This window comes from Chenopodium quinoa, unplaced genomic scaffold (genome assembly GCF_001683475.1).
Source record: "Chenopodium quinoa cultivar QQ74 unplaced genomic scaffold, ASM168347v1, whole genome shotgun sequence".
Taxonomy (NCBI): Eukaryota; Viridiplantae; Streptophyta; class Magnoliopsida; order Caryophyllales; family Amaranthaceae; genus Chenopodium; species Chenopodium quinoa.
Window position 1 is genome coordinate 1,610,955 of NW_018742461.1, and position 21,522 is coordinate 1,632,476.

Sequence of the window (21,522 nt, forward strand, 5' to 3'; positions counted from 1 at the left end):
TCAGCAACCAACTTGAGAACTTGTTAAAAAGAATGTGTTGACTACATCATTCTTCCTTTATTAAAGCCGTGTAAAGAGTAACAAATTGGATACTATGTCAAATTTAGTTATTTGATTGACTTTTAGTTATACATTTTTTATTTTTTATTTTTACTTAGAAGAAAGATACACAAAAGTTAATAAGATAACCTTCTATCAAGATTACAACCTAATTAACTTATCGGAATTAATATAAAAAGAAAATTTACTACGAAGTATTATACATGAGAGTGATACTTTGCAATTAAATCTAATAATTTGTCATCTTCATCATTTGTAATCACCTACAAGGCTACAAGATTAATTTCCGTAGTATTTACATTGATAAAGTGTATGATTTATCAAGCTTATCACTATATAAAGAACGACTTGATATATATTACGGATTACTTCTAACTCACATTCCATAATCGGTAATGCTTTAGAATTTAATATTTGCAGTGAAAAATGAATTACTTATGACATATTATAAACTTCAAAAGTAGTGATCGATATAAGTAAAATTAGGGTGTATGGCTCGAATTTTGACTAATTGAAAGTTTGAAACCCTTGTCTAGTCTCTATCATCTTCGATAATTACAATACAAGTATTTAAGTAGAATCTTTAATGCAAGGACAATAATAATCATTCAATTAAATAATTATTTGATTGAGAAAAATGGAATATTTTTTTATGTTGCTTAAAATAATATGTTAATGACATAATTAGTTATTGCAACCAACTTTGTTGCATAATTTAGAGAAGTTGATGTTTGTAATTTAATACAAGTGGAGCTCCCACATGGTTTTTTAGATGATGAAGCTTTATCTTAGCAATGGCAATGACTACGAGTAGTCATTAGAAATTTAGAATGATATGTATTGTCATTTGCATCTTACTTTGTTGTATTCCATAAATGTCATACTCAATACAGCAAAGGCATGACTTGTGAGTAGTGAGTGATCTTTTCGAGTGTTGGGCTTCAAAGTTGTTTTTACTAAGAGTTGTGACTTTCACCATAATTCAATTCATCATTAAATAATGGGTATTTTCATTTTTACCACCTTCAAATAATGACTTTGTCGAATTTACCACCTCCAAAAAAAAAAACATTTACTTTACCACCTCATAAAAAAATTAAACATCAGTATTACCACCTCATCTGAGCTCAGGTGACAGAAAACGCTTGTGGGGCCCAGTTAACTGTCACTTCCCTCCAATTTAATTCTTTTAAAATCGATTTCCCTCTGTCTCCTCCTTTTCTCACCTTCCACCTTCCATAATCAATGTCTCACCAAATTTCTCACTTCCTCATCAATTTTCGTCTCTCTTTCCTTTGATTTTTCTTGATTCTCACTGTAACTGCTTCTCTCTCCTTTGAATTTTCTCTTTCTCTCTGTAAAAACTGAAACCCTAGATCAATTTGGGTGGTTGAAATCGAGCTGGAACCACAAAATTGCAACACATCAGCTTCTCTTGTCATCTTCCACAGGGTGAGGGGACCAAAAGCTTGGTAATTTGCTGACAGAAATCGAGATTCCTGACTACAAGAGGTACTTTAAACCCTTTATTAGTACATTTCGTTGGATTTATGGTTGTCAATTGGGGTAAAGTATGCCTTTTTGGGGAATCTGTGAATTAAAGTATTATAAACCCTAATTATGCGAATCTTTGACTGAATTAGAGTGTGCATTTGTTAAATAATTAGTTAATTAGATGTACTTGGTTACTGTTAATTTAGTGCATAGTCAATGTGAATTGCTTTTACTTGCTGTAATTGGTGAATTGGTTTTTGTTGTTTACTGTAATTACTGAAATTGGTTATTGTTGTGTGTGCTTTTGTTGGTGTTGTTACAGAATGGACACAGTGAACTTAAAAATTACATTAGGGGTGCCTTTATACCTTCTTTAGCTGGTAAAAATAGGAGGGTGTTAACTTGGGATGGTGGGTGGGTTTATTGGATGAGAAAGGTGGAAAAAAATAAGATAGATGTACACTTTTTGAGGCAAGCAGCTATACATGGGTTTGTGTATGTGAATGTGAAGGTTCCTAGGGGGTTTAGTTGCTGGTATAAACAAAAGGGCAAGTCTTGGGTGAATGGTAAAAGGGAGCTTGTTGATGGTGAGGTGAATGGTTTCCTAGAGTCGGTGAACAAAGAGGGGCATGTGAGATGTATGTTACCAGTCATGAGCCAATTGAAGGGACTAACAAAACACCCTTCAAATGTATACCTGGGAATGAGCTAACCCCTGCACAAAGGAATGAACTGAAAAAGAGGTTTGGTGGGCCTAAAGTATACAAACCCAGCCCAGAACTTAGTAAGCCCACTGAAGAAGAGCCATTTAGGAGAAGCCCTAGGTTAAAAGGCATTGTTATACATGACAGGGAGGCTGAGGAGAGGCTTCCTAGGGCAGAGAAAGTGAATGCTAATACACATAAAGGGAAGGGTAAACTCACTGCTGCAGATAAGGGTAAGGCTAAGGTTGGGGATGAGACTGGAAATTTAGCTAATTTAGTGAGAAAAATAAAAGAAAGAGTGAGGAGCTTAAGGGATGACAGTGATGTGTTTAGTGATGAGGATGGTGATACAGAGTCTTCTGATTCTGAGTTGAGTGATTTTGAGTTAGAAGTTGATGAGGGAGAGGAGGACTTATACTCTGATGATGATGAACAGTGGTTGAAGAAAAATGTAGACCATATTAACAGTGAGGTGAAAGGCAGTTTGAGGGGAGTTAGTGAAGGAGGGGATCAAAGTGATGATGAGGACATAGGGTTTGACATAGAAAGAAATCTACAGAAAATTGAAGTGAGGGTTGAAGAGGAGGCAACTTGTGATTCTGATGAGCTAAAGAGTGTGGAAGGTGATTCAGATGATGATCAGGGTAGTGTTACTTGGTTTAACCCTGAGACAGACTTTGAAAGGGCTATCAAATTTGTAGTTGGTCAAAGGTTCAGTGATGTGCAAACAATGAGAAAAGCTTTGAGACAACATGCAATTGAAAATAGGTATGAGTATTACCTTCTTCACAATGATTCAAAGAGGCTAACAGCATATTGCAAAAGGAAATGCAAGTGTGTGTATAACAAGAACAGTTGTAGGATAGTGAAGTGTACATGTAGTAAGGGTGTTAGGTGTAGGTTCAAGTTTTATGCAACAAGGCTTGTGAAATCAGAGGCTTGGCAAATTAAGACACTAAGGCTGAAGCATAGGTGTGTTAGGAGTAAAATGAACAACAAGGTGACAACAGAGTTCCTTGCTGACAGGTACTTGGAGGAGTTCAGGGGCAACCCCAGATGGAAGATTAAACAGATTCAGGACAGGGCCTTGAATGACTTGGGGATCAAAATTACATACTCCAAGGCTTGGTTGGCTAGAAGCAGGGCAAAGCTTATAATATATGGCTCTTCATCAGAGCAATACTCAAAGGTTTGGGACTATGGGAAGGCACTGCTGAAATGGAACCCAGGGAGTGAGTGTAATGTGGTGGTGGATGATATTAATCAAATTGAAAGACCAATTTTTATGAGGATGTTTGTGTGCTTAGCTGCACTTAGGGATGGATTCATTTCTGGTTGCAGACCAGTAATTGGGGTGGATGGGTGCCATCTAAAAGGGGCATACCCTGGGCAGATCTTGGTTGCAGTTGGAAAAGATGGCAATAATTCCATCTTCCCAATTGCTTGGGCAACTGCAGAGATTGAGAACAAGGACAGCTGGTGCTGGTTTCTGGAGAGCTTGCTCAAGGCACTTTGTGTGTATGACCAAGGAGATGGCTTGACTTTTATGTCTGACAGACAGAAAGTAAGTGGGTTGTGTTTGTGTTTAAATTACTTTGCTTTTGAATTTTCTGTACACTAACTTGTTAGTTTTGCCTTGTGTGTAGGGTCTCATAGAAGCATTTGCAGATGTGGCCCCCAAAGCTGAGCTCAGATTTTGTGTGAGGCATATTTGGTCAAATTTCAAACTGAAATTTCATGGTGCAACTTTCAAGGAATTGTTCTGGGCTGCTGCTAGGGCAAGCACTCTGGTAAGCTTCTATTTAGGTTCTTTTATGTCGGTTTTATGGTGAACTATAATGTATGCTAGGAACATTTAGTTTTGCACATGGTTGTTGTTGTGTTGAATGGTTGTCATGTGTGTGGTTGTATCAGTTTGAGTTTGAAGTTGCTATGGAAAATATCAATTTTTTGGATGAAGAAGCATACCAGTGGTTGTCAAACATTGACCCCCAGCACTGGTCAAGGCATGCTTTCTCTACAAACTGCAAGTCTAACATGTTGTTAAACAACATGTGTGAGACATTTAATGCAGTGATTAGAGATGCCAGAGACAAGCCTATTCTAACTCAAATGGAATGGCTTAGAAGATATATGATGAAGAGGAGTAATGACAAATGGGAGGCAGCAAAGTCTTGGGAAGGTTTACTAACCCCATTTGTCAACAAAGTCTTTGATGGGTTGGAGAAGTATGCCATGACATGTGAGGTTACAGCTTCAAGGGATGAAATTTATGAGGTGAAATACAAGGATGATCAGTGCATTGTGGATCTGCAAGAGAGAAAATGCACTTGTTATAGATGGGAGTTGACAGGAATACCTTGTGTCCATGCATTTGCTTGCATAATGGACAAAAGGGATGATCCTGAGTTGTATGTGCACCCACATTACTATAGGGTGACATACTTGGCTGCATATGAGAACCCAATACAGCCAATGCCTGGCCCTAAGAATTGGGAAAAGGTCAAGCTCAGACAGCCTTTGCCACCTATGCTGAAAGTGCAGCCAGGAAGACCTAAGGCAAATAAGAGAAAGCTTGAACCAGGGGAGGGCACTTCTGCAGCACCTGAGGGCAATAAGCCAAAGGTGATGAAACAATGCAAGAATTGTGGTGGGTTTGGCCACTTTGCCAAAACATGCAAGGCTGAAGCAGCACCAGAACAGCCTAACCCACCTGCAACAAATCCAAAGGGTGGGAGGCCACAGATGCAGACTCCTTGGCTTAAGGAACAGAGAAAGAAAAGTGAAGAGAAAGCAGCAAGACAGGTATTTTGTGTATTTTGTGACTTGAGTGTATTTAGTGGCTTTGTTTCTGAGTCTTGTCATACTGTGATTGCAGGCTGCACTGAAGTTGCCACAATATCAGCCTCCAACAACAGCACAGGCTGGGTCAAGTAATGCTTCACCTGCAACTGCTGTGTCAAGCCAGCCTGCAACAAGAACAGAGCCTTTGCCAACTCAGCCTGTTACCAGGAGCAACAGGAGCCTGAGTCAGCCCACAAGAGTGCCAACAACTACTCCTCCCAAAGTCAAAATACAGACCAGGTCCAAGCTTCATGTAATGACAAGCAAGAAGGACAAGGATCTCAATCAACTGTGACCCTAGGTCTACTCATTAGTATTTTGTAATAGACAACCAAGTTTATTTGGTAGTTGAACAATGATAGTTGAACAATGATTTTGCACAAAGGTGCCTTAACTTTTGTCTCAGCCAATGTAAAACAATTTCAAACATTGTGTTGCAAGTACTAATACGAATTGTGATATGTTTCTACCAAAAAGTTCCATTTCTCATTGATGTTGTTAAAAGTAGTACAAGAAATGTCATCCCAACATCCACACATAATAATTCAACAAAACACAGCATAAGTTGGGGATTTTTTTTGTTTCTAAGCATTCCTAAATGAACCTAAGATCTAAAATACATAGCCAGTACCAAACCAAAACAACAAAACACAACAATAGCATGTACTGTGAGCATTTTCTTTGTTGTTGCATTGCTGCCATGCACTTCCTTGATCATCTTCTTCCTGTCTGAGCTAAGAGCTTTGCATTTCATCTTCAAGCTGTCAATCTCATTGAGCAAGCACCTCCTTTGTCCACTAACATCATCAACTTCCCTCTTCATGTCATTCAGCTCTCCCTTCATTAGTTTCTTGTCCAGCAGCAAGTTGTTAATCACCTCTGTTTGCCAAGGTGTTCCATCTGGTTGATCCACCCACTCAAAAGCTTTACACCCCCTTGACTCAGTCACAGGATCATAGAATTTGCAGGTCCTAAACTTGCGTCCTGGGTTCTCCCTAGTCCAAGCACTCAGCCTAGACATTGGAACTCCACATTGGCATTTTTTCTCCTTTGAGGGTGACATGCTAACTGAAGACATTCCCTTCTGAAATTCAGTAAGAACAAGAATGAAATTAATTGTATTTGAACACAATCACCATAATATAACCCTAATTTCAGTAGCCAATTCACATAACAAAAACCCCCAATCTAATTTAATCTTACATGAACCCTAAGTATTTTAATTCAAATTGGGGTTTAATTGACCTCACAAAACGCCCAATTTCAATTACTCTTACCAAATGCAACATAATCACGCAACGAATTGCCAAAAAATTACAACAGAAATCACGAAAATTGCTAGAGAATTAACGACAATGGCTTACCTATTTGATGCTTGTTGTCGAGGAGTTCAATTGATTGTTTGATAATTAGAGGGTTGGTTGCCCAAAAATACTGATTTGTGAAGAAAATCGCAAAAATTAATCTCCAATCTGCAAGAATTTGGTGTACAAATGAAGAACTAGGTTTAAATAAAAGGGAAATCGAGAGAAATTTGGGAAAAAATCAAAAACTAGCCGTTATGCTGGGCCCCACAAGCGTTTTCCGTCACCTGAGCTCAGATGAGGTGGTAATACTGATGTTTAATTTTTTTATGAGGTGGTAAAGTAAATGTTTTTTTTTGGAGGTGGTAAATTCGACAAAGTCATTATTTGAAGGTGGTAAAAATGAAAATACCCTTAAATAATATTTGAATTTTTTTTATCAGATTTGTCGAATTTTAAATGAGGTTGTATATGAGTACGGAATACAAGTATTTGTGTTTTAACAAAATATGAGGACAAGAAATTAAATGTAATATGTTGTTATATTTAATTTGACTTTAAAAAAAAAACATTTTTTCTTGGATAGGATATACTAAGAAAAAAGATTATTTGATGTAGAAATACACTTTTAAATGCAATTTGATTGATTATAAAACGCATTTAAAAATATGAAAAATGAAATCTAGGGAAAATTTGTGACGATGAAGAACTCCTTCCCTCTCCACAATTTCGATTTTACACTCGCGTGAAAATTTACACCAACTCACATTCTTCTCCTGCTTATCAAAAAAAAAAAAAAACTCACATTCTTCTCCTTACGTGCTCGTGTGGGGGAGAATGTGAGAGGGTGTATAATTGCCCCCTCCCTCTAACCCAAAAGTTACATGAAAGGTTCATCACAAGATGAAAACCAATAGAGCAAAATCAAAAGGACTATTAAATATACATCTGAGAAAAAAGAAAAGAAAAGAATAAAACAAACATCAAACAATACACATCTTGCAATGTTTCCCAAACCATCTACCCCATTTTCAGAGTGTAATGATTAATGAAGCAGAACAAACCAGAACTGGTTAATCTCCAACCTGTTCCATATGTCTTCATTAATTTTTTTTGCTTCCTCATCTTCCGTCTGCTGAAGTGAAAGAATCGGCAAATCCAAAAGGTCGGGCAACCATACTAGTTTGTGTATTCTCAATGAAGGATGATGATGAAGATTCTGCCTGACTCGTACCTTCAGATGCCTTCCATCTCTTTAAGGCCTGTGGTAAAGACATGTCAAGATCTATACCATAACAATCATCAAAGTTGGCTTCGGTTGGTTTCCAAAGCTCCACTAAAGAAGACAAGACATTGACTATATGACCCATGTCTGGCCTTTGATATGGCTCCCTCGCACAACAGTGGCCTGCAAGTTCAGCGACAGTACTGATACTGGCAAGGGTCTCCTCATCAAGTTCGATGGTGGGGTCAATGGCTTTGCGGAATGTATCCTTGTTAATGTGCATACGCTTGAACCATGTCACAAGGTGCATGCTTTCCTCAGGCTGCGTCTCGTCTAAGGCTTTCCTTCCAGTGAGCAACTCCATTAGGACTACCCCAAAGCTGAAGACATCGACTTTAGTGGTAACTCGTCCAGTTACTGTTGAAAATTCAGAACAATGAATAGTCAATGATAAGAGTGGTAATATCCAATGCAAGTTTAAAGAAATTAAGTTCAATAGCACGTGAACATATCAAATATAACAGTCAGAGATACATGATTTATTGATCCCTAATTGAGCTTTACTGGCCTTAACTTAGACAAGGACTCAAAGCTGTGTCTTACATCAGGCATCTTTAACCAATAACAAGGTAGGTCACAGTGTTGCAAGAGACGAAATATATGTTAGCAGCAAAGACACATAGATGCTCACTGGAAGAATACAGTAAAATAGCTTAGCATTTGGAGCTATAAATTTATGATCAGTGCAGTCAGGTCAAAGTTCAGCTGGTCAACAAATGAGAAGAACATACACTATAGAACACAGTATATATGAAACAAATGCAAGTGATAATTTCAAAAGAAGGTACCTGCATACTCTGGTGCCAAGTATCCAAAGGTTCCAGCAATCCTAGTTTCAACTGACGCCTTCCCTTCTGGAGCCAAACGTACAAGACCGAAATCAGCAACTTTTGCTCTCATATCATCCCCAAGAAGAATATTAGAAGGTTTTAGATCGCGGTGTATAAAGCTTTGATGGGCCAAAGTATGAAGATATTCAACACCTCTAGCTACATCCAAGGCAATGCTCAACCTTCTAGTCCACTCAAGAGGCTTTACCCCTTCCTCAGCCCAGTGAAATACATGCCTACTCAATGTTCCTTGAGGCATGTACTCATATACCAGAAGCTTCTCATTGCCATCTAAACAGTACCCAATAAGAGAGACCAAATGCCTATGGCGGACTTTAGACAAAACTGCAATTTCAGACTTGAACTCACTCAGTCCTTTTCCTGCAATCACCCCAGAATCCATTCTCTTCACGGCAATCTTTGTCCCATCGTGCAATTCCCCTTTATATACTGTCCCAAATCCTCCTTGTCCCAAAATATTATCCTCACTGAAATTATTGGTCACATTTTTAAGAACTTGGATGGAAATAACCATGTTTCCATTATTATCACCCATTTGGATGCTACCTGTATCACTGGATGGAATAGTGTGGCTTTCACTAACTGTTCCTACACTCACACTTGATCCAGCAACTGTAATCTTGACACTGTCATTCTCAGACGCAGAGTGACGAGGATGTACCACCATTGCATTCGGACTTTGCACCCTACTAAACTTGTTTCGCTTCTTTTTGAAGAGACAAAATCCCAAGACACCACATAGAAGCATTAAGAGAACAGCTCCAACAACAGATAGAGCTACAATCACACCTGTAGAAAGTTTAGATTTTTTCCCAGAACCACCATCCTGTCCTTCAGCCGTGCCTGAGGGAGATGTTCCTCGACCATGTGTAACCTCGCTCTCATCCTTCCCAATGTCGGGATTACCTTGAGTATGCAAAATCAGATTCTTTTTGAAGGATGGAACTTTGCCATAAATCTGATTGTTTGACACATCTAATTCAGTAAGAGATGGCAGTGTAGTAAGCTCTTGTGGGATGGTACCAGTGAGGTTATTATTCGCAAGAATAAGCCTTTGTAGCGATTTAAGTGATGCGAATTCAGGAGAAATAGTTCCATTAAGACCCATTTTCTCCAAATTAACAGTAGTAATGTTACCATTGCTACAAGTGATACCAAACCAATCACCACAAGGGTTATTCCCCTTCCAGTACTGAGCAAGTCTTGCCGGATAATCCATAGATTTCACAACAGAAAGCAAAGTATTCACTAGCGGACTGCAATCACCAGGCTTTGGCAAGCAAAAACTGTTTGTATCCTCAGTCGAATCCACAGCAACCGAGTCCTTAAACACTGGCATTGGCCCTTGAAGCATGTTATTGGTCAAGTTCACAACAGCTAGAGACTCTAAACTCATCAAAGACGGCGGAATAACTCCAGTAAACTTATTATCCCTAAGGCTCAACACCTGAAGATCCTTCAATCCTGAAAAATCAGGCAATGGACCAGAAAATGCATTCTGATGCAACCAAACTTCCTTCAAAGCAGTCATGTTCTGAATCACATCAATCTTCCCATTAAGCCTGCCAACACTTTTCTGCCCATTAACCCACAATGACTGAATTTGAAACCCATCAAAGCTCCTAGGCAATCCTCCTTCCAAGCTATTAAAGCTCAAATGCAAATGCACCAAACCCGGAAACGAATCCGGCCCGAAAAAATCAGGTATTACCCCAGTAACATTAGCAGAATTAGCAGAAAAGTTCTGAAGTGTTGAAGCATCTTTCAAGGATTCAGGAATTTCCCAACCCTCAAAAGGGTTATTATCAAGATCAACAGACTGAAGTACAGACAACCCAGTAAACAAATCACTAGGAATTGAACTAAAATTATTATTACTAATCATTAAAACTTGCAATGAACTTAATCCACTTAAACTAGGAAAAGGGCCTGAAAATTTATTCCATTGAACTTCTAACCTTTCAAGAGAAGTTAAAGAAGAAAGACTAGCAGGGAGAGTACCTTCCAAGTTCTGGTGCCCAATTTGAATCCGGGTCACTTTTTTTTCCTGGTTACAACCCACATGGGTCCATTTACAGGGATCTGGGTCGGACCATTCAAGTGATCCGGGTGGGTTATTCAAGTTCTTCCTCAAAGCTAACATAACTGAAGCATCATCTGAACTTGCTTCAGAAAAAACTGCAATATTACAGAAAATTGAACACAACCCAAGTGATAAAATGGGTAAAAATAAATACCCAACATTGTTTTTCTTGTTCATCTTCTTCTACCTAAAGTTGGCAAATTTCTTAATTTAATTTTCCTCCAAAAAAAACCCAGAAAAATTCAGGAAAAAAGAAAGGTTTGTGAAAAATGTAAGCAGGCTTTTTGAGTGAGGAACAAGCAGATGAATGAATATGGGCTGTCAAAGAACTGGAAAAGCTCAAATTGTAAGGAGCAGAAAAATGTGTAAAATTTCTTTTTAATTTTTTATTTTTTTTTTTGGGTATTTTTTTTAAGGGTTAGTTTGGATGTAAATGAATTAAGATTATGGAAAGTTGTGCTGATCTCAGGACTCACTCCAGAAACAGGTAAGGCAGCACATGGTCTAGTAGGAGCCTTTGGTCATGAAATTATTGTATACCTTTGCTTTGGCCTACATATAGATATAACCAATCAAATCTGGATAAGAAAAATATAAATATCAGCTTCCCTCCAAACTTCAAAGTATCGACATAAAGGTAGGTATGGATACAATGAAAAATTGTAGGACATGTGTGCCTTGTGATTTCGGGGTGTTTGGTATATGAGATAAGCTGGTAGAAATAATGGATTTGAATAGGAATAGGAAGGAAAGGATAAGAAATATCCTATGTCTATTTTAAGGTATGAGAATAATAAGGAAGATAACGCTATAGTGATAAAACCTTTTATTCGGTATGCAAGGAGAAGGTCATAAGGGATAACGTAGAAGGAAAAGACATTGTTACATTTAATGGAATATAAGAGGAAAGAGCTCAAGAGCGTGTTAATAAAAATATTTTAATAACTTTGTCGTAGTCCCGATCTTAATTTCAACTCATACTAAACATGAAAATGTTGCAAAATTTTATTGTATTCTTTGAAAGATATGTACTTAATTACCTTGTAAGTATTAAGAGGTGAAATATGGTGTTTCAAATTGAGTTTGAATTGAACAACTTTCTAAATTTGAATTAATTTTTAGAGAACTTTCGAGAATATAATAATGTCATCGTTTCACCAAAGATGGTAAATTGACAAATGTAGAAAATTACCTTGTTCAATGATTGTATCCCAAAGCCTAAAACCTCTATATAATGATTTGCAATTCAATTACTCGTTAGCAAATGTGGCGATTTCATTAAAAATTAAGGTCTTAAGTGGCTATGATGAGAATTTTATATGGAGAGGGATTTGCTTGAGAATTTAATTCTGATGTTGGAAAATGGAAAAAAGATATCCTAATAATCAGCCGACCAGCGTATTTGGTTGCTAAACATCGTTTGAGTTACTTACGGTGCATTTAAAACTTAAGATGACAAATGTTTATACAATTATATGTGTTGTGCACAATATTATAAAAATAAATTAATTAATTATCAAATAATTAAAGTTATGTTTTTTTTTTGTTTGAAAAGGTAAGAAAAAAATAACATTAGAAGACTGAAGAATACTCATATTGCAAAGTTTTATAATATACTTCTATGGTGCACTAGTATAGAAAAAGTATTATGTACGGAGAATCAAGGTTTGATATAGTGAAAAGATTTGTGAAATCAAACACTAAAAGAGGCATTTGGGATGGGGTTGTCATATCGAAAATGTTATTTGTCTTTCTATGTCACTAGCTTGTCTTAATGACTTAATGTAGTTAGAAATGTTGAATAACCTTCCATAAAAATGACATTAATACTTCATCATATTGTAACTTGCACACAATTGCAGTATAGCTGTTATACACTTAAACATACATATAACAATCACATCACCCACATGGTACAAGTTAACAAACATTAGATTTTCATTCTCTGAAAATTATTTGTTACAAATTTCAATACATCCACCAATTTGAAATAAAAAATTTATTCAAATTTTTTTAAACTCAATTAAATCATATTCGCTCCATATGTTATAAAGAGTGACAAATTTTTATTTTTTTTACTTTTTTCTGAATATTCTAAAATAGTATACTTAATTATTACCGCCAAGCAAAGCACAGACGTAGAGTAGGTGAACTTTGGCCAGCATAGCCTTTAAAGATAAGTCACAACATGTTAGATTGAAAACAGTCACCGTATAAAGACTAAAGAGTACACTTATCTTGCACCTTAATAAGGTATTGTTTGGTTGATATGGAAATTTAATTTCCATAGGAATTTGTATTTTATGGGAAATTAATTTCTTAATGAAATTTCTTAAAATGGGTTTGGTTGGCAATAAGGGAAATTGAAATTCCCATTAATTTTGGTTTTTCAAGGGGATTTGGGAATTTACTTCCCATGTTCCGTGGAAAGTTGAAATTCCCATCAATTCTCACTTCCATTTTTGCTTTTTTGTGTCAACCAACAACCCACCTTTTCAATTTTCATGAATTTTGAATTTCTAATTTTCTCATTATATAATGTCAACCAGGTCTTCACCTCATTTATTCTAATCTAAACTTGTAAAGTAAAGCAGGCTATCTAATTTCTCTCTCCTTATTTACAATTCAGTTGACAGTACTACTGTAGTGATTAATGACATGTCTTCCAGATAATTTTCAGGTGCATTTATACTTTGTAACGGTGCAAGATCTTCATATTATACAGTTGAAAGCTTATCCGTAAAGTAGTTATAATTTGCATGTGCTTTCCTATGATTGAGCTGTCTATGATTCCATGCTTTTCTTTGTCATTATGATTATGATTATGATTTCAAGCTCCTGTTTTTTGGTATGAAACGGAAAGCCACTTCATTGATTTGAAGCTCCTTGTCATGTTATGCTTTCCAATTATAATCTGCATCAGTGTAATCACTGTAATGTGATTGAGTAGTTTCAAGCCGAAAAGGGTCTTCAGAAACAAAGAAGGATCAGTTATCCCTCTGTTTTCGGCATATTTTTAGATACAACAGACTTACAATAACTTGTTACTATGACACGTTTATACTAGTATCATAATTAACTTCATCAAAAACAATTAGAAAATGAGGTGCAACTATTTTTTTTCTTCTTTTTTTAATTTTATTTTAATGAAACTAGTAATCATTACATCAATCAAAATTGTAGCTGCCCGACAAGTTAAAATGGCTATTAATGTGCAATCATTACATTAATCATTGCACATAAATTTTCCTAGTCTGCATCAAACCATATTCTGGCAGATTATGTGCTGACAGAAGTTATATGGAAAAGATGGAGAGAGCTCAAGAGATAGCAAGACTCAAATCTTTAGGGTCATTTCGCATAAAAAAAACTTGATGAGAAGCCTCTCATCGATAGCTAACCTCTTCACCTGTCTTTACCTCACCAATGCGATACATTGGAGTTGCTCCATTTGCATCGCCAAGAATTTTGAGGGCTGCATCTGGACTTACCACAAGCACCATTCCAATACCCATATTGAAAGTCCGCATCATCTCACCGTCATCTATCCTCCCCACCTACCAGCACATGAGAACGTAAAATTAGAGAATGCATAATACTTCATTTCTGCGCAGTACTATAATCAGAGTTTGTCAACCAATTTCAGCGAAATAACCTATGAAATCATTGTGAACAATCAAATCCATCAAAGACAGTTTCTTTTTACCTCTTGGAGCCATTTAAACACGGGAAGAACAGGCCAAGAATCTTTATCAATGACAGCACCAAGACCCTTAGGAAAAACTCTAGGTATATTATCGGTGAACCCGCCACCAGTTATGTGTGCTATCCCTTTTACTCCTCCCTTAGCAATCACATCAAGCACCTTCAAACCGAAAAACATATGAATAAACATAAGTGACAGTTTGTCAGTTGGGGCCATCACCTGCTTTGTGCCCCCTAATAATGTAGTAACATGTTTAACAGGGGAGAATATATCACCTGTTTAACATATATGACAGTTGGGGCCATCAAGGCTTCACCCAAAGTAGTAGCTTCACCAGGAATTTTGTCTGTCAAAGAGCAGCCACTTTGTGCCAATACCCTATAACACGAGCACATACGTCAACATGCTAATTAACTGTTTACATCTTAAACGCAATTGTATCTCAAGTCTGGCCCACTGATGTGTCAATCACACAAAACTAGAGCCACAAAATAAGTGCTGACCTTCTAACGAGAGAAAAGCCATTGGAATGAACTCCACTGGATGGAAGACCGATGAGTACATCTCCAGCCTCAATATTTTTCCCATTAATAACTGATTCTTTCTTCACAATGCCCACAGCAAATCCACTAAGATCGTACTCACCATCTGCATAAAAGCCAGGCATCTCTGCAGTCTTAAACACAAAGTTTGCTACGTCAACCAAATGTTAATTATGCTACTCCAATCTATTAATCAAGAATGAAAAAATTCAGGCTCATGAAATGAAGCATAAAAGAAGATTACAAGAACTGAAAATACATGTAGCGGAATCCTAAATTCTAATCTACCAAATATGCAACTGGCTTCAGTATTAAGCTCTACTATAATGACTAACCCATTCCCGTACAGCTCAAGCTTTGATTTTAAAACAACTTCCTTTAACAATTAAATCACAACTCAACCACTCAATTTTAAAGGAAAATTATGAATATCAAAGCATACCAATTAAACACATTAACAATTTTAAATAAAAAACGTACTTCAGGGGAAAAAAAATGAAAAAAAAAATGGCTACAGTTAATACATGCCGAGCCTCTGAATTACCTCTCCACCCAAAAGAGCACAATCAGATTGCTGGCAACCATCAACAATTCCTTTAATAACCTGAAATAAGACATCATTTATGTTGTGTTCAATTAATTTGCAGGAACTAAAACTTGGAACTATTCTTTCTACAGATAAGAAAACACGAGAACACACTAAAAGGAGGAGGAGGGGAGGGGGGGGGGGGAGTGTGTCAGTAAAGTACCCTCTCAGCAAGGTCAACATCAAGATGACTTGTGGCGAAATAATCTAGGAAAAACAAGGGTTTTGCTCCAGAAGTAACAATGTCATTAACACTCATGGCAACCTGAAGATATAATGAGTAAGAAGCCAATTGTAGACAGCACAATGCATGACCAAAGATCAAAATCAAATGTTACCAAATCAATTCCAATAGTTTCATGTATTCCAGTTTCAAATGCAAGCTTTAATTTGGTACCAACACCATCTGTACCAGCAACAAGATATGAGTCCCCTGCGCAAGTGTCAAAGTGTTAAAATGGATTAACACAGCTAAGAAAACCAGTTACAAAACAAAAATACACATCTTTAATTTATTTTTATAATGTCTTATTTCAAAGGCAACATGTTTTTCTAGCTTGATACACAACATTATTACGCACAATCCTTTAAAAAGGTTCCCAGCCTAGGCAATAGAGAGGATGGATGTACGCAAGCATGGAACCTCATTGCTACAAAAACAAAGAGGTTGTTTCAAATTAACTCTAGTCAGGGTAAACAAGAAGAAGACTGGGCACATCAATTCAGCTGTTACAATCCAAAATTCAAAGGAAATGAATCTCGGAGTCCATTGGAATTAGACAGTTATATTTTCCATCATAACTCACATTTAAACTATTCATCCTGGTTCCTTAACTCTATTGTAACAAGTCTTCTGTTAGAGTAGTGGCAGGGAAAAATCAATTTAGCAGCCAAAATAAAACTTGATATTCCAAGCAACTTTGACTGAATTAACCAAAATAAAAGACAAACTGTTCTTTACACTTTTTTTCATCATATACAGAGAGACACAATTGTGTAACAAAAGCAGTTGTATAGAACATTAAACAGTTAAAACTTCAACAACAACCAAATCAAAATTCCTGATAAACAACATGGTCTTCTACCCTCCTTTATAAGAGCCTATCAATTACAGACAAGGCCAAACCACTCCGACATCCAACTCTCAATAACGCACACAGAATAATACACAATGAAGAATCGTCTTTAAACTCAGACATCAATAGAGTTACACAGGTGAAGTGGCTAAATATGTACTCTGCACTATGTAGGGATACCTTCGATGTCCGAACAGTAGATAAAATGCCACTATTGGTTATCAACCAATGAAGTACTGAAGTCATAGGTGGCTGGGTTTACTTTTCAGAAATTCAGTTTAATCAGCAAATTGTATACAAAAAAAAACATTGCATGTTGAAAAAATATATGCATGCGAAACAATTCATGCTTCCTTGTTAGCAAGTAAGCAAAAGATACTCAAATTTAAAGCCTGTGCACCCCTTAATCAACACTAGCCATCTTCCCCGCCCCAACCCCCCTCCCCCAACCCAGCCATGACGAAACTAATAAAGTGACCATCATATCAAAAGTTCAAAACCTATTGCCTGGGATTGAAACACTCATCAATTAAGCTCTGTGTGCAACATGAAGCATGCAAGTGCACAATTTTCCAGAAAATGAAAACAATCAAATTGAAGACATGAATTTGCTTCTGATTATTCACAAAACCCAATTCAAATGACAGACACCAAACATACAGCTTCCTCCAATATGTTTAATGCATCAAGATGAAAACGTAACACCCTAAAGTGAAGTAAAAGATTCAGCATTTCCACCAATTACAACACTAATTCCATTTAATAAAAGATTTTCCTAGTGCAAAGCTTCAAGAAAAAATACAGTTATCCCACATACTTTGCAAGTATCTTATAAATATACCACCTCAACCCCACTTCAATTGTCATTTACAAATCCAAATTACACAATCAGCGTAACAACTAATTCCGAACAAAGTGTGCAATAGAAAGGTACTTCTAATTCCAAGCAAATAGCAAGAATACATACACTCGAAAGTTGAAACAATACAAAGAACAAGGTAAACATATATATACCTAGAGGATATAATCCTCCAAAGCCACCAATTCCAGGAGCCATTTTAGCAATTCTCTTAACAAGCTCAGACCCAGCATCAATATCAACCCCAGCATCCTTGTAAGTTAAACCACCAGCCTCATTTCCGCCACTCGAAACCGAAAAGTCCCGGCAATTTTTCTCAATAACCCTCTTCGATTCCACCCCTTTGAGAGCTAAAGATGGTGAAGAAAACTTATTGGGGGTTAAAAATGAGGTGGGTTTTGCTTTATAGCAAAAGTTTGGGTTTTTAGTATTGGAAACCCCAGAAATTTTTCTGGTTGAACTATAAACAATTGAACTTTGAAGTGACTCGACGTTAACACCTAAGTTGGCGGCCATGGTTGTCTGTTTGAATTCTTAACCTTCAACTATGAAAATTAAACGAATTAATCAATTAAAAAGATAAACAAGATCAAATTTTGTATTGAAATTAAGTTAAAGAAAGATAAAAGATATACCAACCAAGTTTTGCAAGTGAAGTGTTTTTCCCTCTTTCTATAGAGAGGACGATAGACTGAAGAGGGAGTAACTGAGAGAACTAGTTTAAACTTTAAACAGTACTCCTATGTTTGCAGAAATTAGGTTATGGCCCTTGTCGGGTTTATTGTTTTTGTTATTTTTCATTAAAAAAAGTTTAGAATAATTAACACACAATACTCTTGTTTATCCAATAATAAATTTATGGAGACAATGATGAATGTTAAGTGATAAGCTTAGTATCTGTATTATGTTATTATCAATTATCCTTGTATTTGTTATTAGTCATTATCTTTGTATTTGTTATTATCCTCCAGGTTGTATTCTTTAGTCAATAGTCTTCTAGGTTAGTTCCTAGTATCTAGGCTTATTCTTAGGTTTAGTATAAGCTACGGGTTTCATCCGGCTATTGCCTTCAGTAATTCAATACAAAATGTATTCAAACTCTAATATGGTATCCTGAGCTATTGATACAACTTTTATTTTTTCCGTTTTCGCTACTACCATGGCTACACCATCAAAACCCTTTTGTCAACACCGACAAATAATGGTCCGTATTCAACTTCCCTCTCGGATAGCTCCAAACTCCTTATAGAGAAACAATCCCTCTTTGGCACCCTGTAGTTTATCTACCATGGAATACCATGGAATGCCTGCAAAGCTAATTTTTGATTTGGCACCATGTAGTCTATCTACCACGGAATGTCAATTATTAATATTTTTTTCCTCTAAACCCTCTAAGAGAACCATAATTCGACACCATATAATTTATCTACCACGAAATGTCAATTATTAATATTATTTTTTTCTTTTTCTCTAAACTCTCTAAGAGAACCATAATTCAGCACCATGTAGTCTCTCAACCTGGAATAACCAACTATCATTTTTTTTTCTCCACACCCCTTACGGAGAAACAAAATCATTTTCGACAACCCGTAATTTATCTATCAAGTGTTGTCAAGCATAAACTTATTTCTCCAAACTCTCTTATGGAGAAACCCACACACTACCTTGTGCTCCAAGATTGGCCTTATCTACAAACCATCTATCTTACGGGGGCGTGTTAAGGAATAGTCGTATTTTAAGATTGGACTTTCCCTTCGGCTGTCCATTTTGCGGAGGGATGTTAAGTGGATAAGCTTATCATCAATTATCCTTGTATTTGTTATTATCCTCCATGTTGTATTCTTTAGTCAATAGTCTCCTAGGTTAGTTCATAGTATTTAGGCTTATTCTGATCTTAGGCTTAGTATAAGCTACGGCTTTCATCCTCTGTTGCTTGTACTTCTATATATATGACTGCTATTGGCTTCAGTAATTCAATACAAAATGTATTCAAACTCTAATAATGGATAGCTCAAGTTGTTAGAGCTCCCTTTCCGTTTCAATATATCTTGGGATCGATTCTCATCATCTACCCTTATGGCTCTTTAAAGTTTAAACAACCAAATAAAAAAAATTAATGAATTCATGGACGGAATTTATTTATCCTTTTTTTTGGTGGTTATATAATAAATTCCTTATTTTTTTAGTGTTAAAAATAAATTGGGTCTTTTAATGTGTTAAAAGTCAAAACTCCTTTAAATTTTCATGAGTATCATTTTTTATATGAACGATGTGTTTTATCTATCATTTACATTCATCTTATCTTATTAGAACTTTGGTTAATCTTTTTATCACTTAACATTTAGAGAGTGTCATATACTGAGAGTTGGTGAAATAGACAGAATTCAATCTCATATCTTAGGCATCACTCTTGAGACTCCTTAATCAATTAATTTTTTTCCAATCACATCTTATTTGTAAGAATGCTTACATGTGAAAAGGTTTTATAGCAAATTTGGATTGAATACCCCATTTTCACTAAAAAAAAATTGTGAGCACCATCTCTTTATGTGGTTTTTTTTTTTTTGGGTAAATAGGAAAATGATTCTCAATCTTTAATGAATATATGCATCGCATGGTTTTTTTTTTTTTTTTTTTTTTTTGGTGCTGAACTATATGCTCTTTTGATTTCTCTCATTGTTGGTTTAGATTGTAATACTTACTCATCTTCCTTTTCAAAGAGAGATATATTCCCTTTCGACAAAATTGTTGTTCTAATATACTAATATAGGAGATGGCGGATCCAGGATTTGATTAATAGGTTGTCCTATCAGTGACAATTCTGAACTATTAGTAATTTAGTAGATCAATTCTATCAAAATAAATCAACAAATTTAGCACATATTGGCAAAATTAACATCTAACACTGAATCAATCGAACCCCCAATAAAAATTAGCAATTGAGAGGTGAAAAACAAAAATCTTTGACCGATGATTTCACCTTGACCTTCATTCTAGATCCGTTTTCTATCTCCTCGTTCAGCGACTATTTATCCCTTTCCCTGACCCGAAACCGCCTTAGACTCACCAAAGACACACCACACCACCATTGCACTGCCACCACCTCCACCCAAATCATCACCGTCTCACTGCCCTTAACTTCAAAACTCACCCAAAAACCATCATCACCATGACATTCACCTACCCAACCAAAAACACCACCGACCACCGGAAACCCCACCCACCCCTCATAAGTTCCCCTCCACCCCTGAACCCCCCCCCCCCCCAACCCCGTAAGTTCAACTCCACCCTCCTGAAAAATATACTCGCTCCCTTAAATTCACCTCCACGGTTCCACCTTCTCGAAAAACCCACCCAGCCACCCTTACCATTGATTAGCCACCTCCACCCTGACCCCCATAAATCCACCCTCACCTACCTGAAACCTCCCCCCAACCTTAGAATAACAAGATCTAATAAGAGACATAAACTGAAATGGAGGTGGTGGTGCCTTGGTTTGGTTGAGACGGTGCTTCACCTACCTGAAACCATTCCCCCACCCCTTGGAATTTTCATGGTTTCATCCTGACATTAAAGAATTACACAAACGGACAAACCAAACCCCGCAACACATTAGCAACCAAAATTGACTCAATATCAAACTAGACTCCAAAAATTACGTTAAATTCTTCGGGTATCTATAACCAATAGTTCAATTATCCAACTTCGAAGAATCCTAAATTGAGTATATACTAACAATTAAATACACGATTAACACTAGATTGTAAAAATTAATATTAGATGATTAAAGAAAAAGAAGCATCTAACCTTAGAGACTGCTTCAATGGAGGAGAGAAAGCTCAGAAGCCCCTTAAATGGAGAATTTCGAGTATGCTTCAATGGACGAGAGAGAGAGGAAGGAGTACTGTGCCCTGGGAGGCTGGGACCGTGAAATAGACCTAAAGGGGAAAAAAGAAAATAACATCAGGAATAAATTTTTATTTTTTTTTATTTTTTTATATATATATATAAAAAATACTGTATCCTGGGACCCACAATGACAACATGTGAGTCCGCCCCTGCCGATTAGTACACTTAAATATATTCATATATGTGTTATTATCATTGCATAACTAGAATATGAGTAAA

General features: G+C 36.5%; 5 protein-coding genes across 7 annotated transcripts; 2 read left to right on the forward strand and 3 right to left on the reverse strand.

Moving 5' to 3' along the window:
- Positions 1 to 855: 855 nt before the first annotated feature.
- On the forward strand, positions 856 to 5,578 carry LOC110718608. 3 transcript variants are annotated; one of them, XR_002510932.1, is made up of 2 exons: positions 856 to 1,572; positions 5,137 to 5,195. XR_002510932.1 is itself a non-coding variant. In XM_021897475.1 (2 exons), exons 1-2 carry the CDS (start codon positions 4,296 to 4,298, stop codon positions 5,395 to 5,397), a joined length of 1,029 nt encoding a protein of 342 aa, XP_021753167.1. In that variant the 5' UTR covers positions 4,209 to 4,295; the 3' UTR covers positions 5,398 to 5,578. The 3 variants fall into 3 exon arrangements, 1 of the variants encoding a protein (XP_021753167.1); XR_002510931.1 differs by lacking the exon at positions 5,137 to 5,195 and adding an exon at positions 1,877 to 2,176; XM_021897475.1 differs by lacking the exon at positions 856 to 1,572 and adding an exon at positions 4,209 to 5,063 and having other exon boundaries at positions 5,137 to 5,578.
- Positions 2,187 to 4,186, forward strand: LOC110718607. Its single transcript, XM_021897474.1, has 2 exons — positions 2,187 to 3,822; positions 3,905 to 4,186. Exons 1-2 carry the CDS (start codon positions 2,191 to 2,193, stop codon positions 4,088 to 4,090), a joined length of 1,818 nt encoding a protein of 605 aa, XP_021753166.1. The 5' UTR covers positions 2,187 to 2,190; the 3' UTR covers positions 4,091 to 4,186.
- A 56-nt stretch (positions 5,579 to 5,634) lies between the features above and the next one.
- LOC110718609 lies at positions 5,635 to 6,642 on the reverse strand. The gene is made up of 2 exons (XM_021897476.1): positions 6,467 to 6,642; positions 5,635 to 6,186 (listed from the first exon to the last, which is right to left on the reverse strand). Exon 2 carries the CDS (start codon positions 6,178 to 6,180, stop codon positions 5,707 to 5,709), a length of 474 nt encoding a protein of 157 aa, XP_021753168.1. The 5' UTR covers positions 6,181 to 6,186; positions 6,467 to 6,642; the 3' UTR covers positions 5,635 to 5,706.
- Positions 6,643 to 7,098: 456 nt separating this feature from the next.
- On the reverse strand, positions 7,099 to 11,334 carry LOC110718606 (receptor protein kinase TMK1-like). The gene is made up of 2 exons (XM_021897473.1): positions 8,480 to 11,334; positions 7,099 to 8,048 (listed from the first exon to the last, which is right to left on the reverse strand). Exons 1-2 carry the CDS (start codon positions 10,800 to 10,802, stop codon positions 7,528 to 7,530), a joined length of 2,844 nt encoding a protein of 947 aa, XP_021753165.1. The 5' UTR covers positions 10,803 to 11,334; the 3' UTR covers positions 7,099 to 7,527.
- A 2,393-nt stretch (positions 11,335 to 13,727) lies between these two features.
- On the reverse strand, positions 13,728 to 21,378 carry LOC110718610 (phosphoribosylformylglycinamidine cyclo-ligase, chloroplastic-like). Its single transcript, XM_021897477.1, has 9 exons — positions 21,202 to 21,378; positions 17,550 to 17,939; positions 15,798 to 15,892; positions 15,623 to 15,724; positions 15,418 to 15,477; positions 14,835 to 15,007; positions 14,607 to 14,709; positions 14,332 to 14,490; positions 13,728 to 14,182 (listed from the first exon to the last, which is right to left on the reverse strand). The coding sequence occupies exons 2-9, from the start codon at positions 17,908 to 17,910 to the stop codon at positions 14,012 to 14,014; spliced, it is 1,224 nt and encodes a 407-aa protein (XP_021753169.1). The 5' UTR covers positions 17,911 to 17,939; positions 21,202 to 21,378; the 3' UTR covers positions 13,728 to 14,011.
- Positions 21,379 to 21,522: the final 144 nt, after the last annotated feature.

Excerpts from the sequence above, each read along its gene's own strand:
- LOC110718607 (XM_021897474.1), top strand. The coding sequence starts at position 2,191 with ATGTATGTTACCAGTCATGAGCCAATTGAAGGGACTAACAAAACACCC. Across the intron at positions 3,823-3,904 it reads TTATGTCTGACAGACAGAAA|GGTCTCATAGAAGCATTTGC; the intron begins GTAAGTGGGTTG and ends CCTTGTGTGTAG.
- LOC110718608 (XM_021897475.1), top strand. The coding sequence starts at position 4,296 with ATGTTGTTAAACAACATGTGTGAGACATTTAATGCAGTGATTAGAGAT. Across the intron at positions 5,064-5,136 it reads AAGAGAAAGCAGCAAGACAG|GCTGCACTGAAGTTGCCACA; the intron begins GTATTTTGTGTA and ends CTGTGATTGCAG.
- LOC110718609 (XM_021897476.1), bottom strand. The coding sequence starts at position 6,180 with ATGTCTTCAGTTAGCATGTCACCCTCAAAGGAGAAAAAATGCCAATGT.
- LOC110718606 (XM_021897473.1), bottom strand. The coding sequence starts at position 10,802 with ATGAACAAGAAAAACAATGTTGGGTATTTATTTTTACCCATTTTATCA. Across the intron at positions 8,049-8,479 it reads CTTGGCACCAGAGTATGCAG|TAACTGGACGAGTTACCACT; the intron begins GTACCTTCTTTT and ends AATTTTCAACAG.
- LOC110718610 (XM_021897477.1), bottom strand. The coding sequence starts at position 17,910 with ATGGCCGCCAACTTAGGTGTTAACGTCGAGTCACTTCAAAGTTCAATT. Across the intron at positions 15,893-17,549 it reads TGGAGGATTATATCCTCTAG|GGGACTCATATCTTGTTGCT; the intron begins GTATATATATGT and ends ACACTTGCGCAG. Across the intron at positions 15,478-15,622 it reads ATGTTGACCTTGCTGAGAGG|GTTATTAAAGGAATTGTTGA; the intron begins GTACTTTACTGA and ends GTCTTATTTCAG.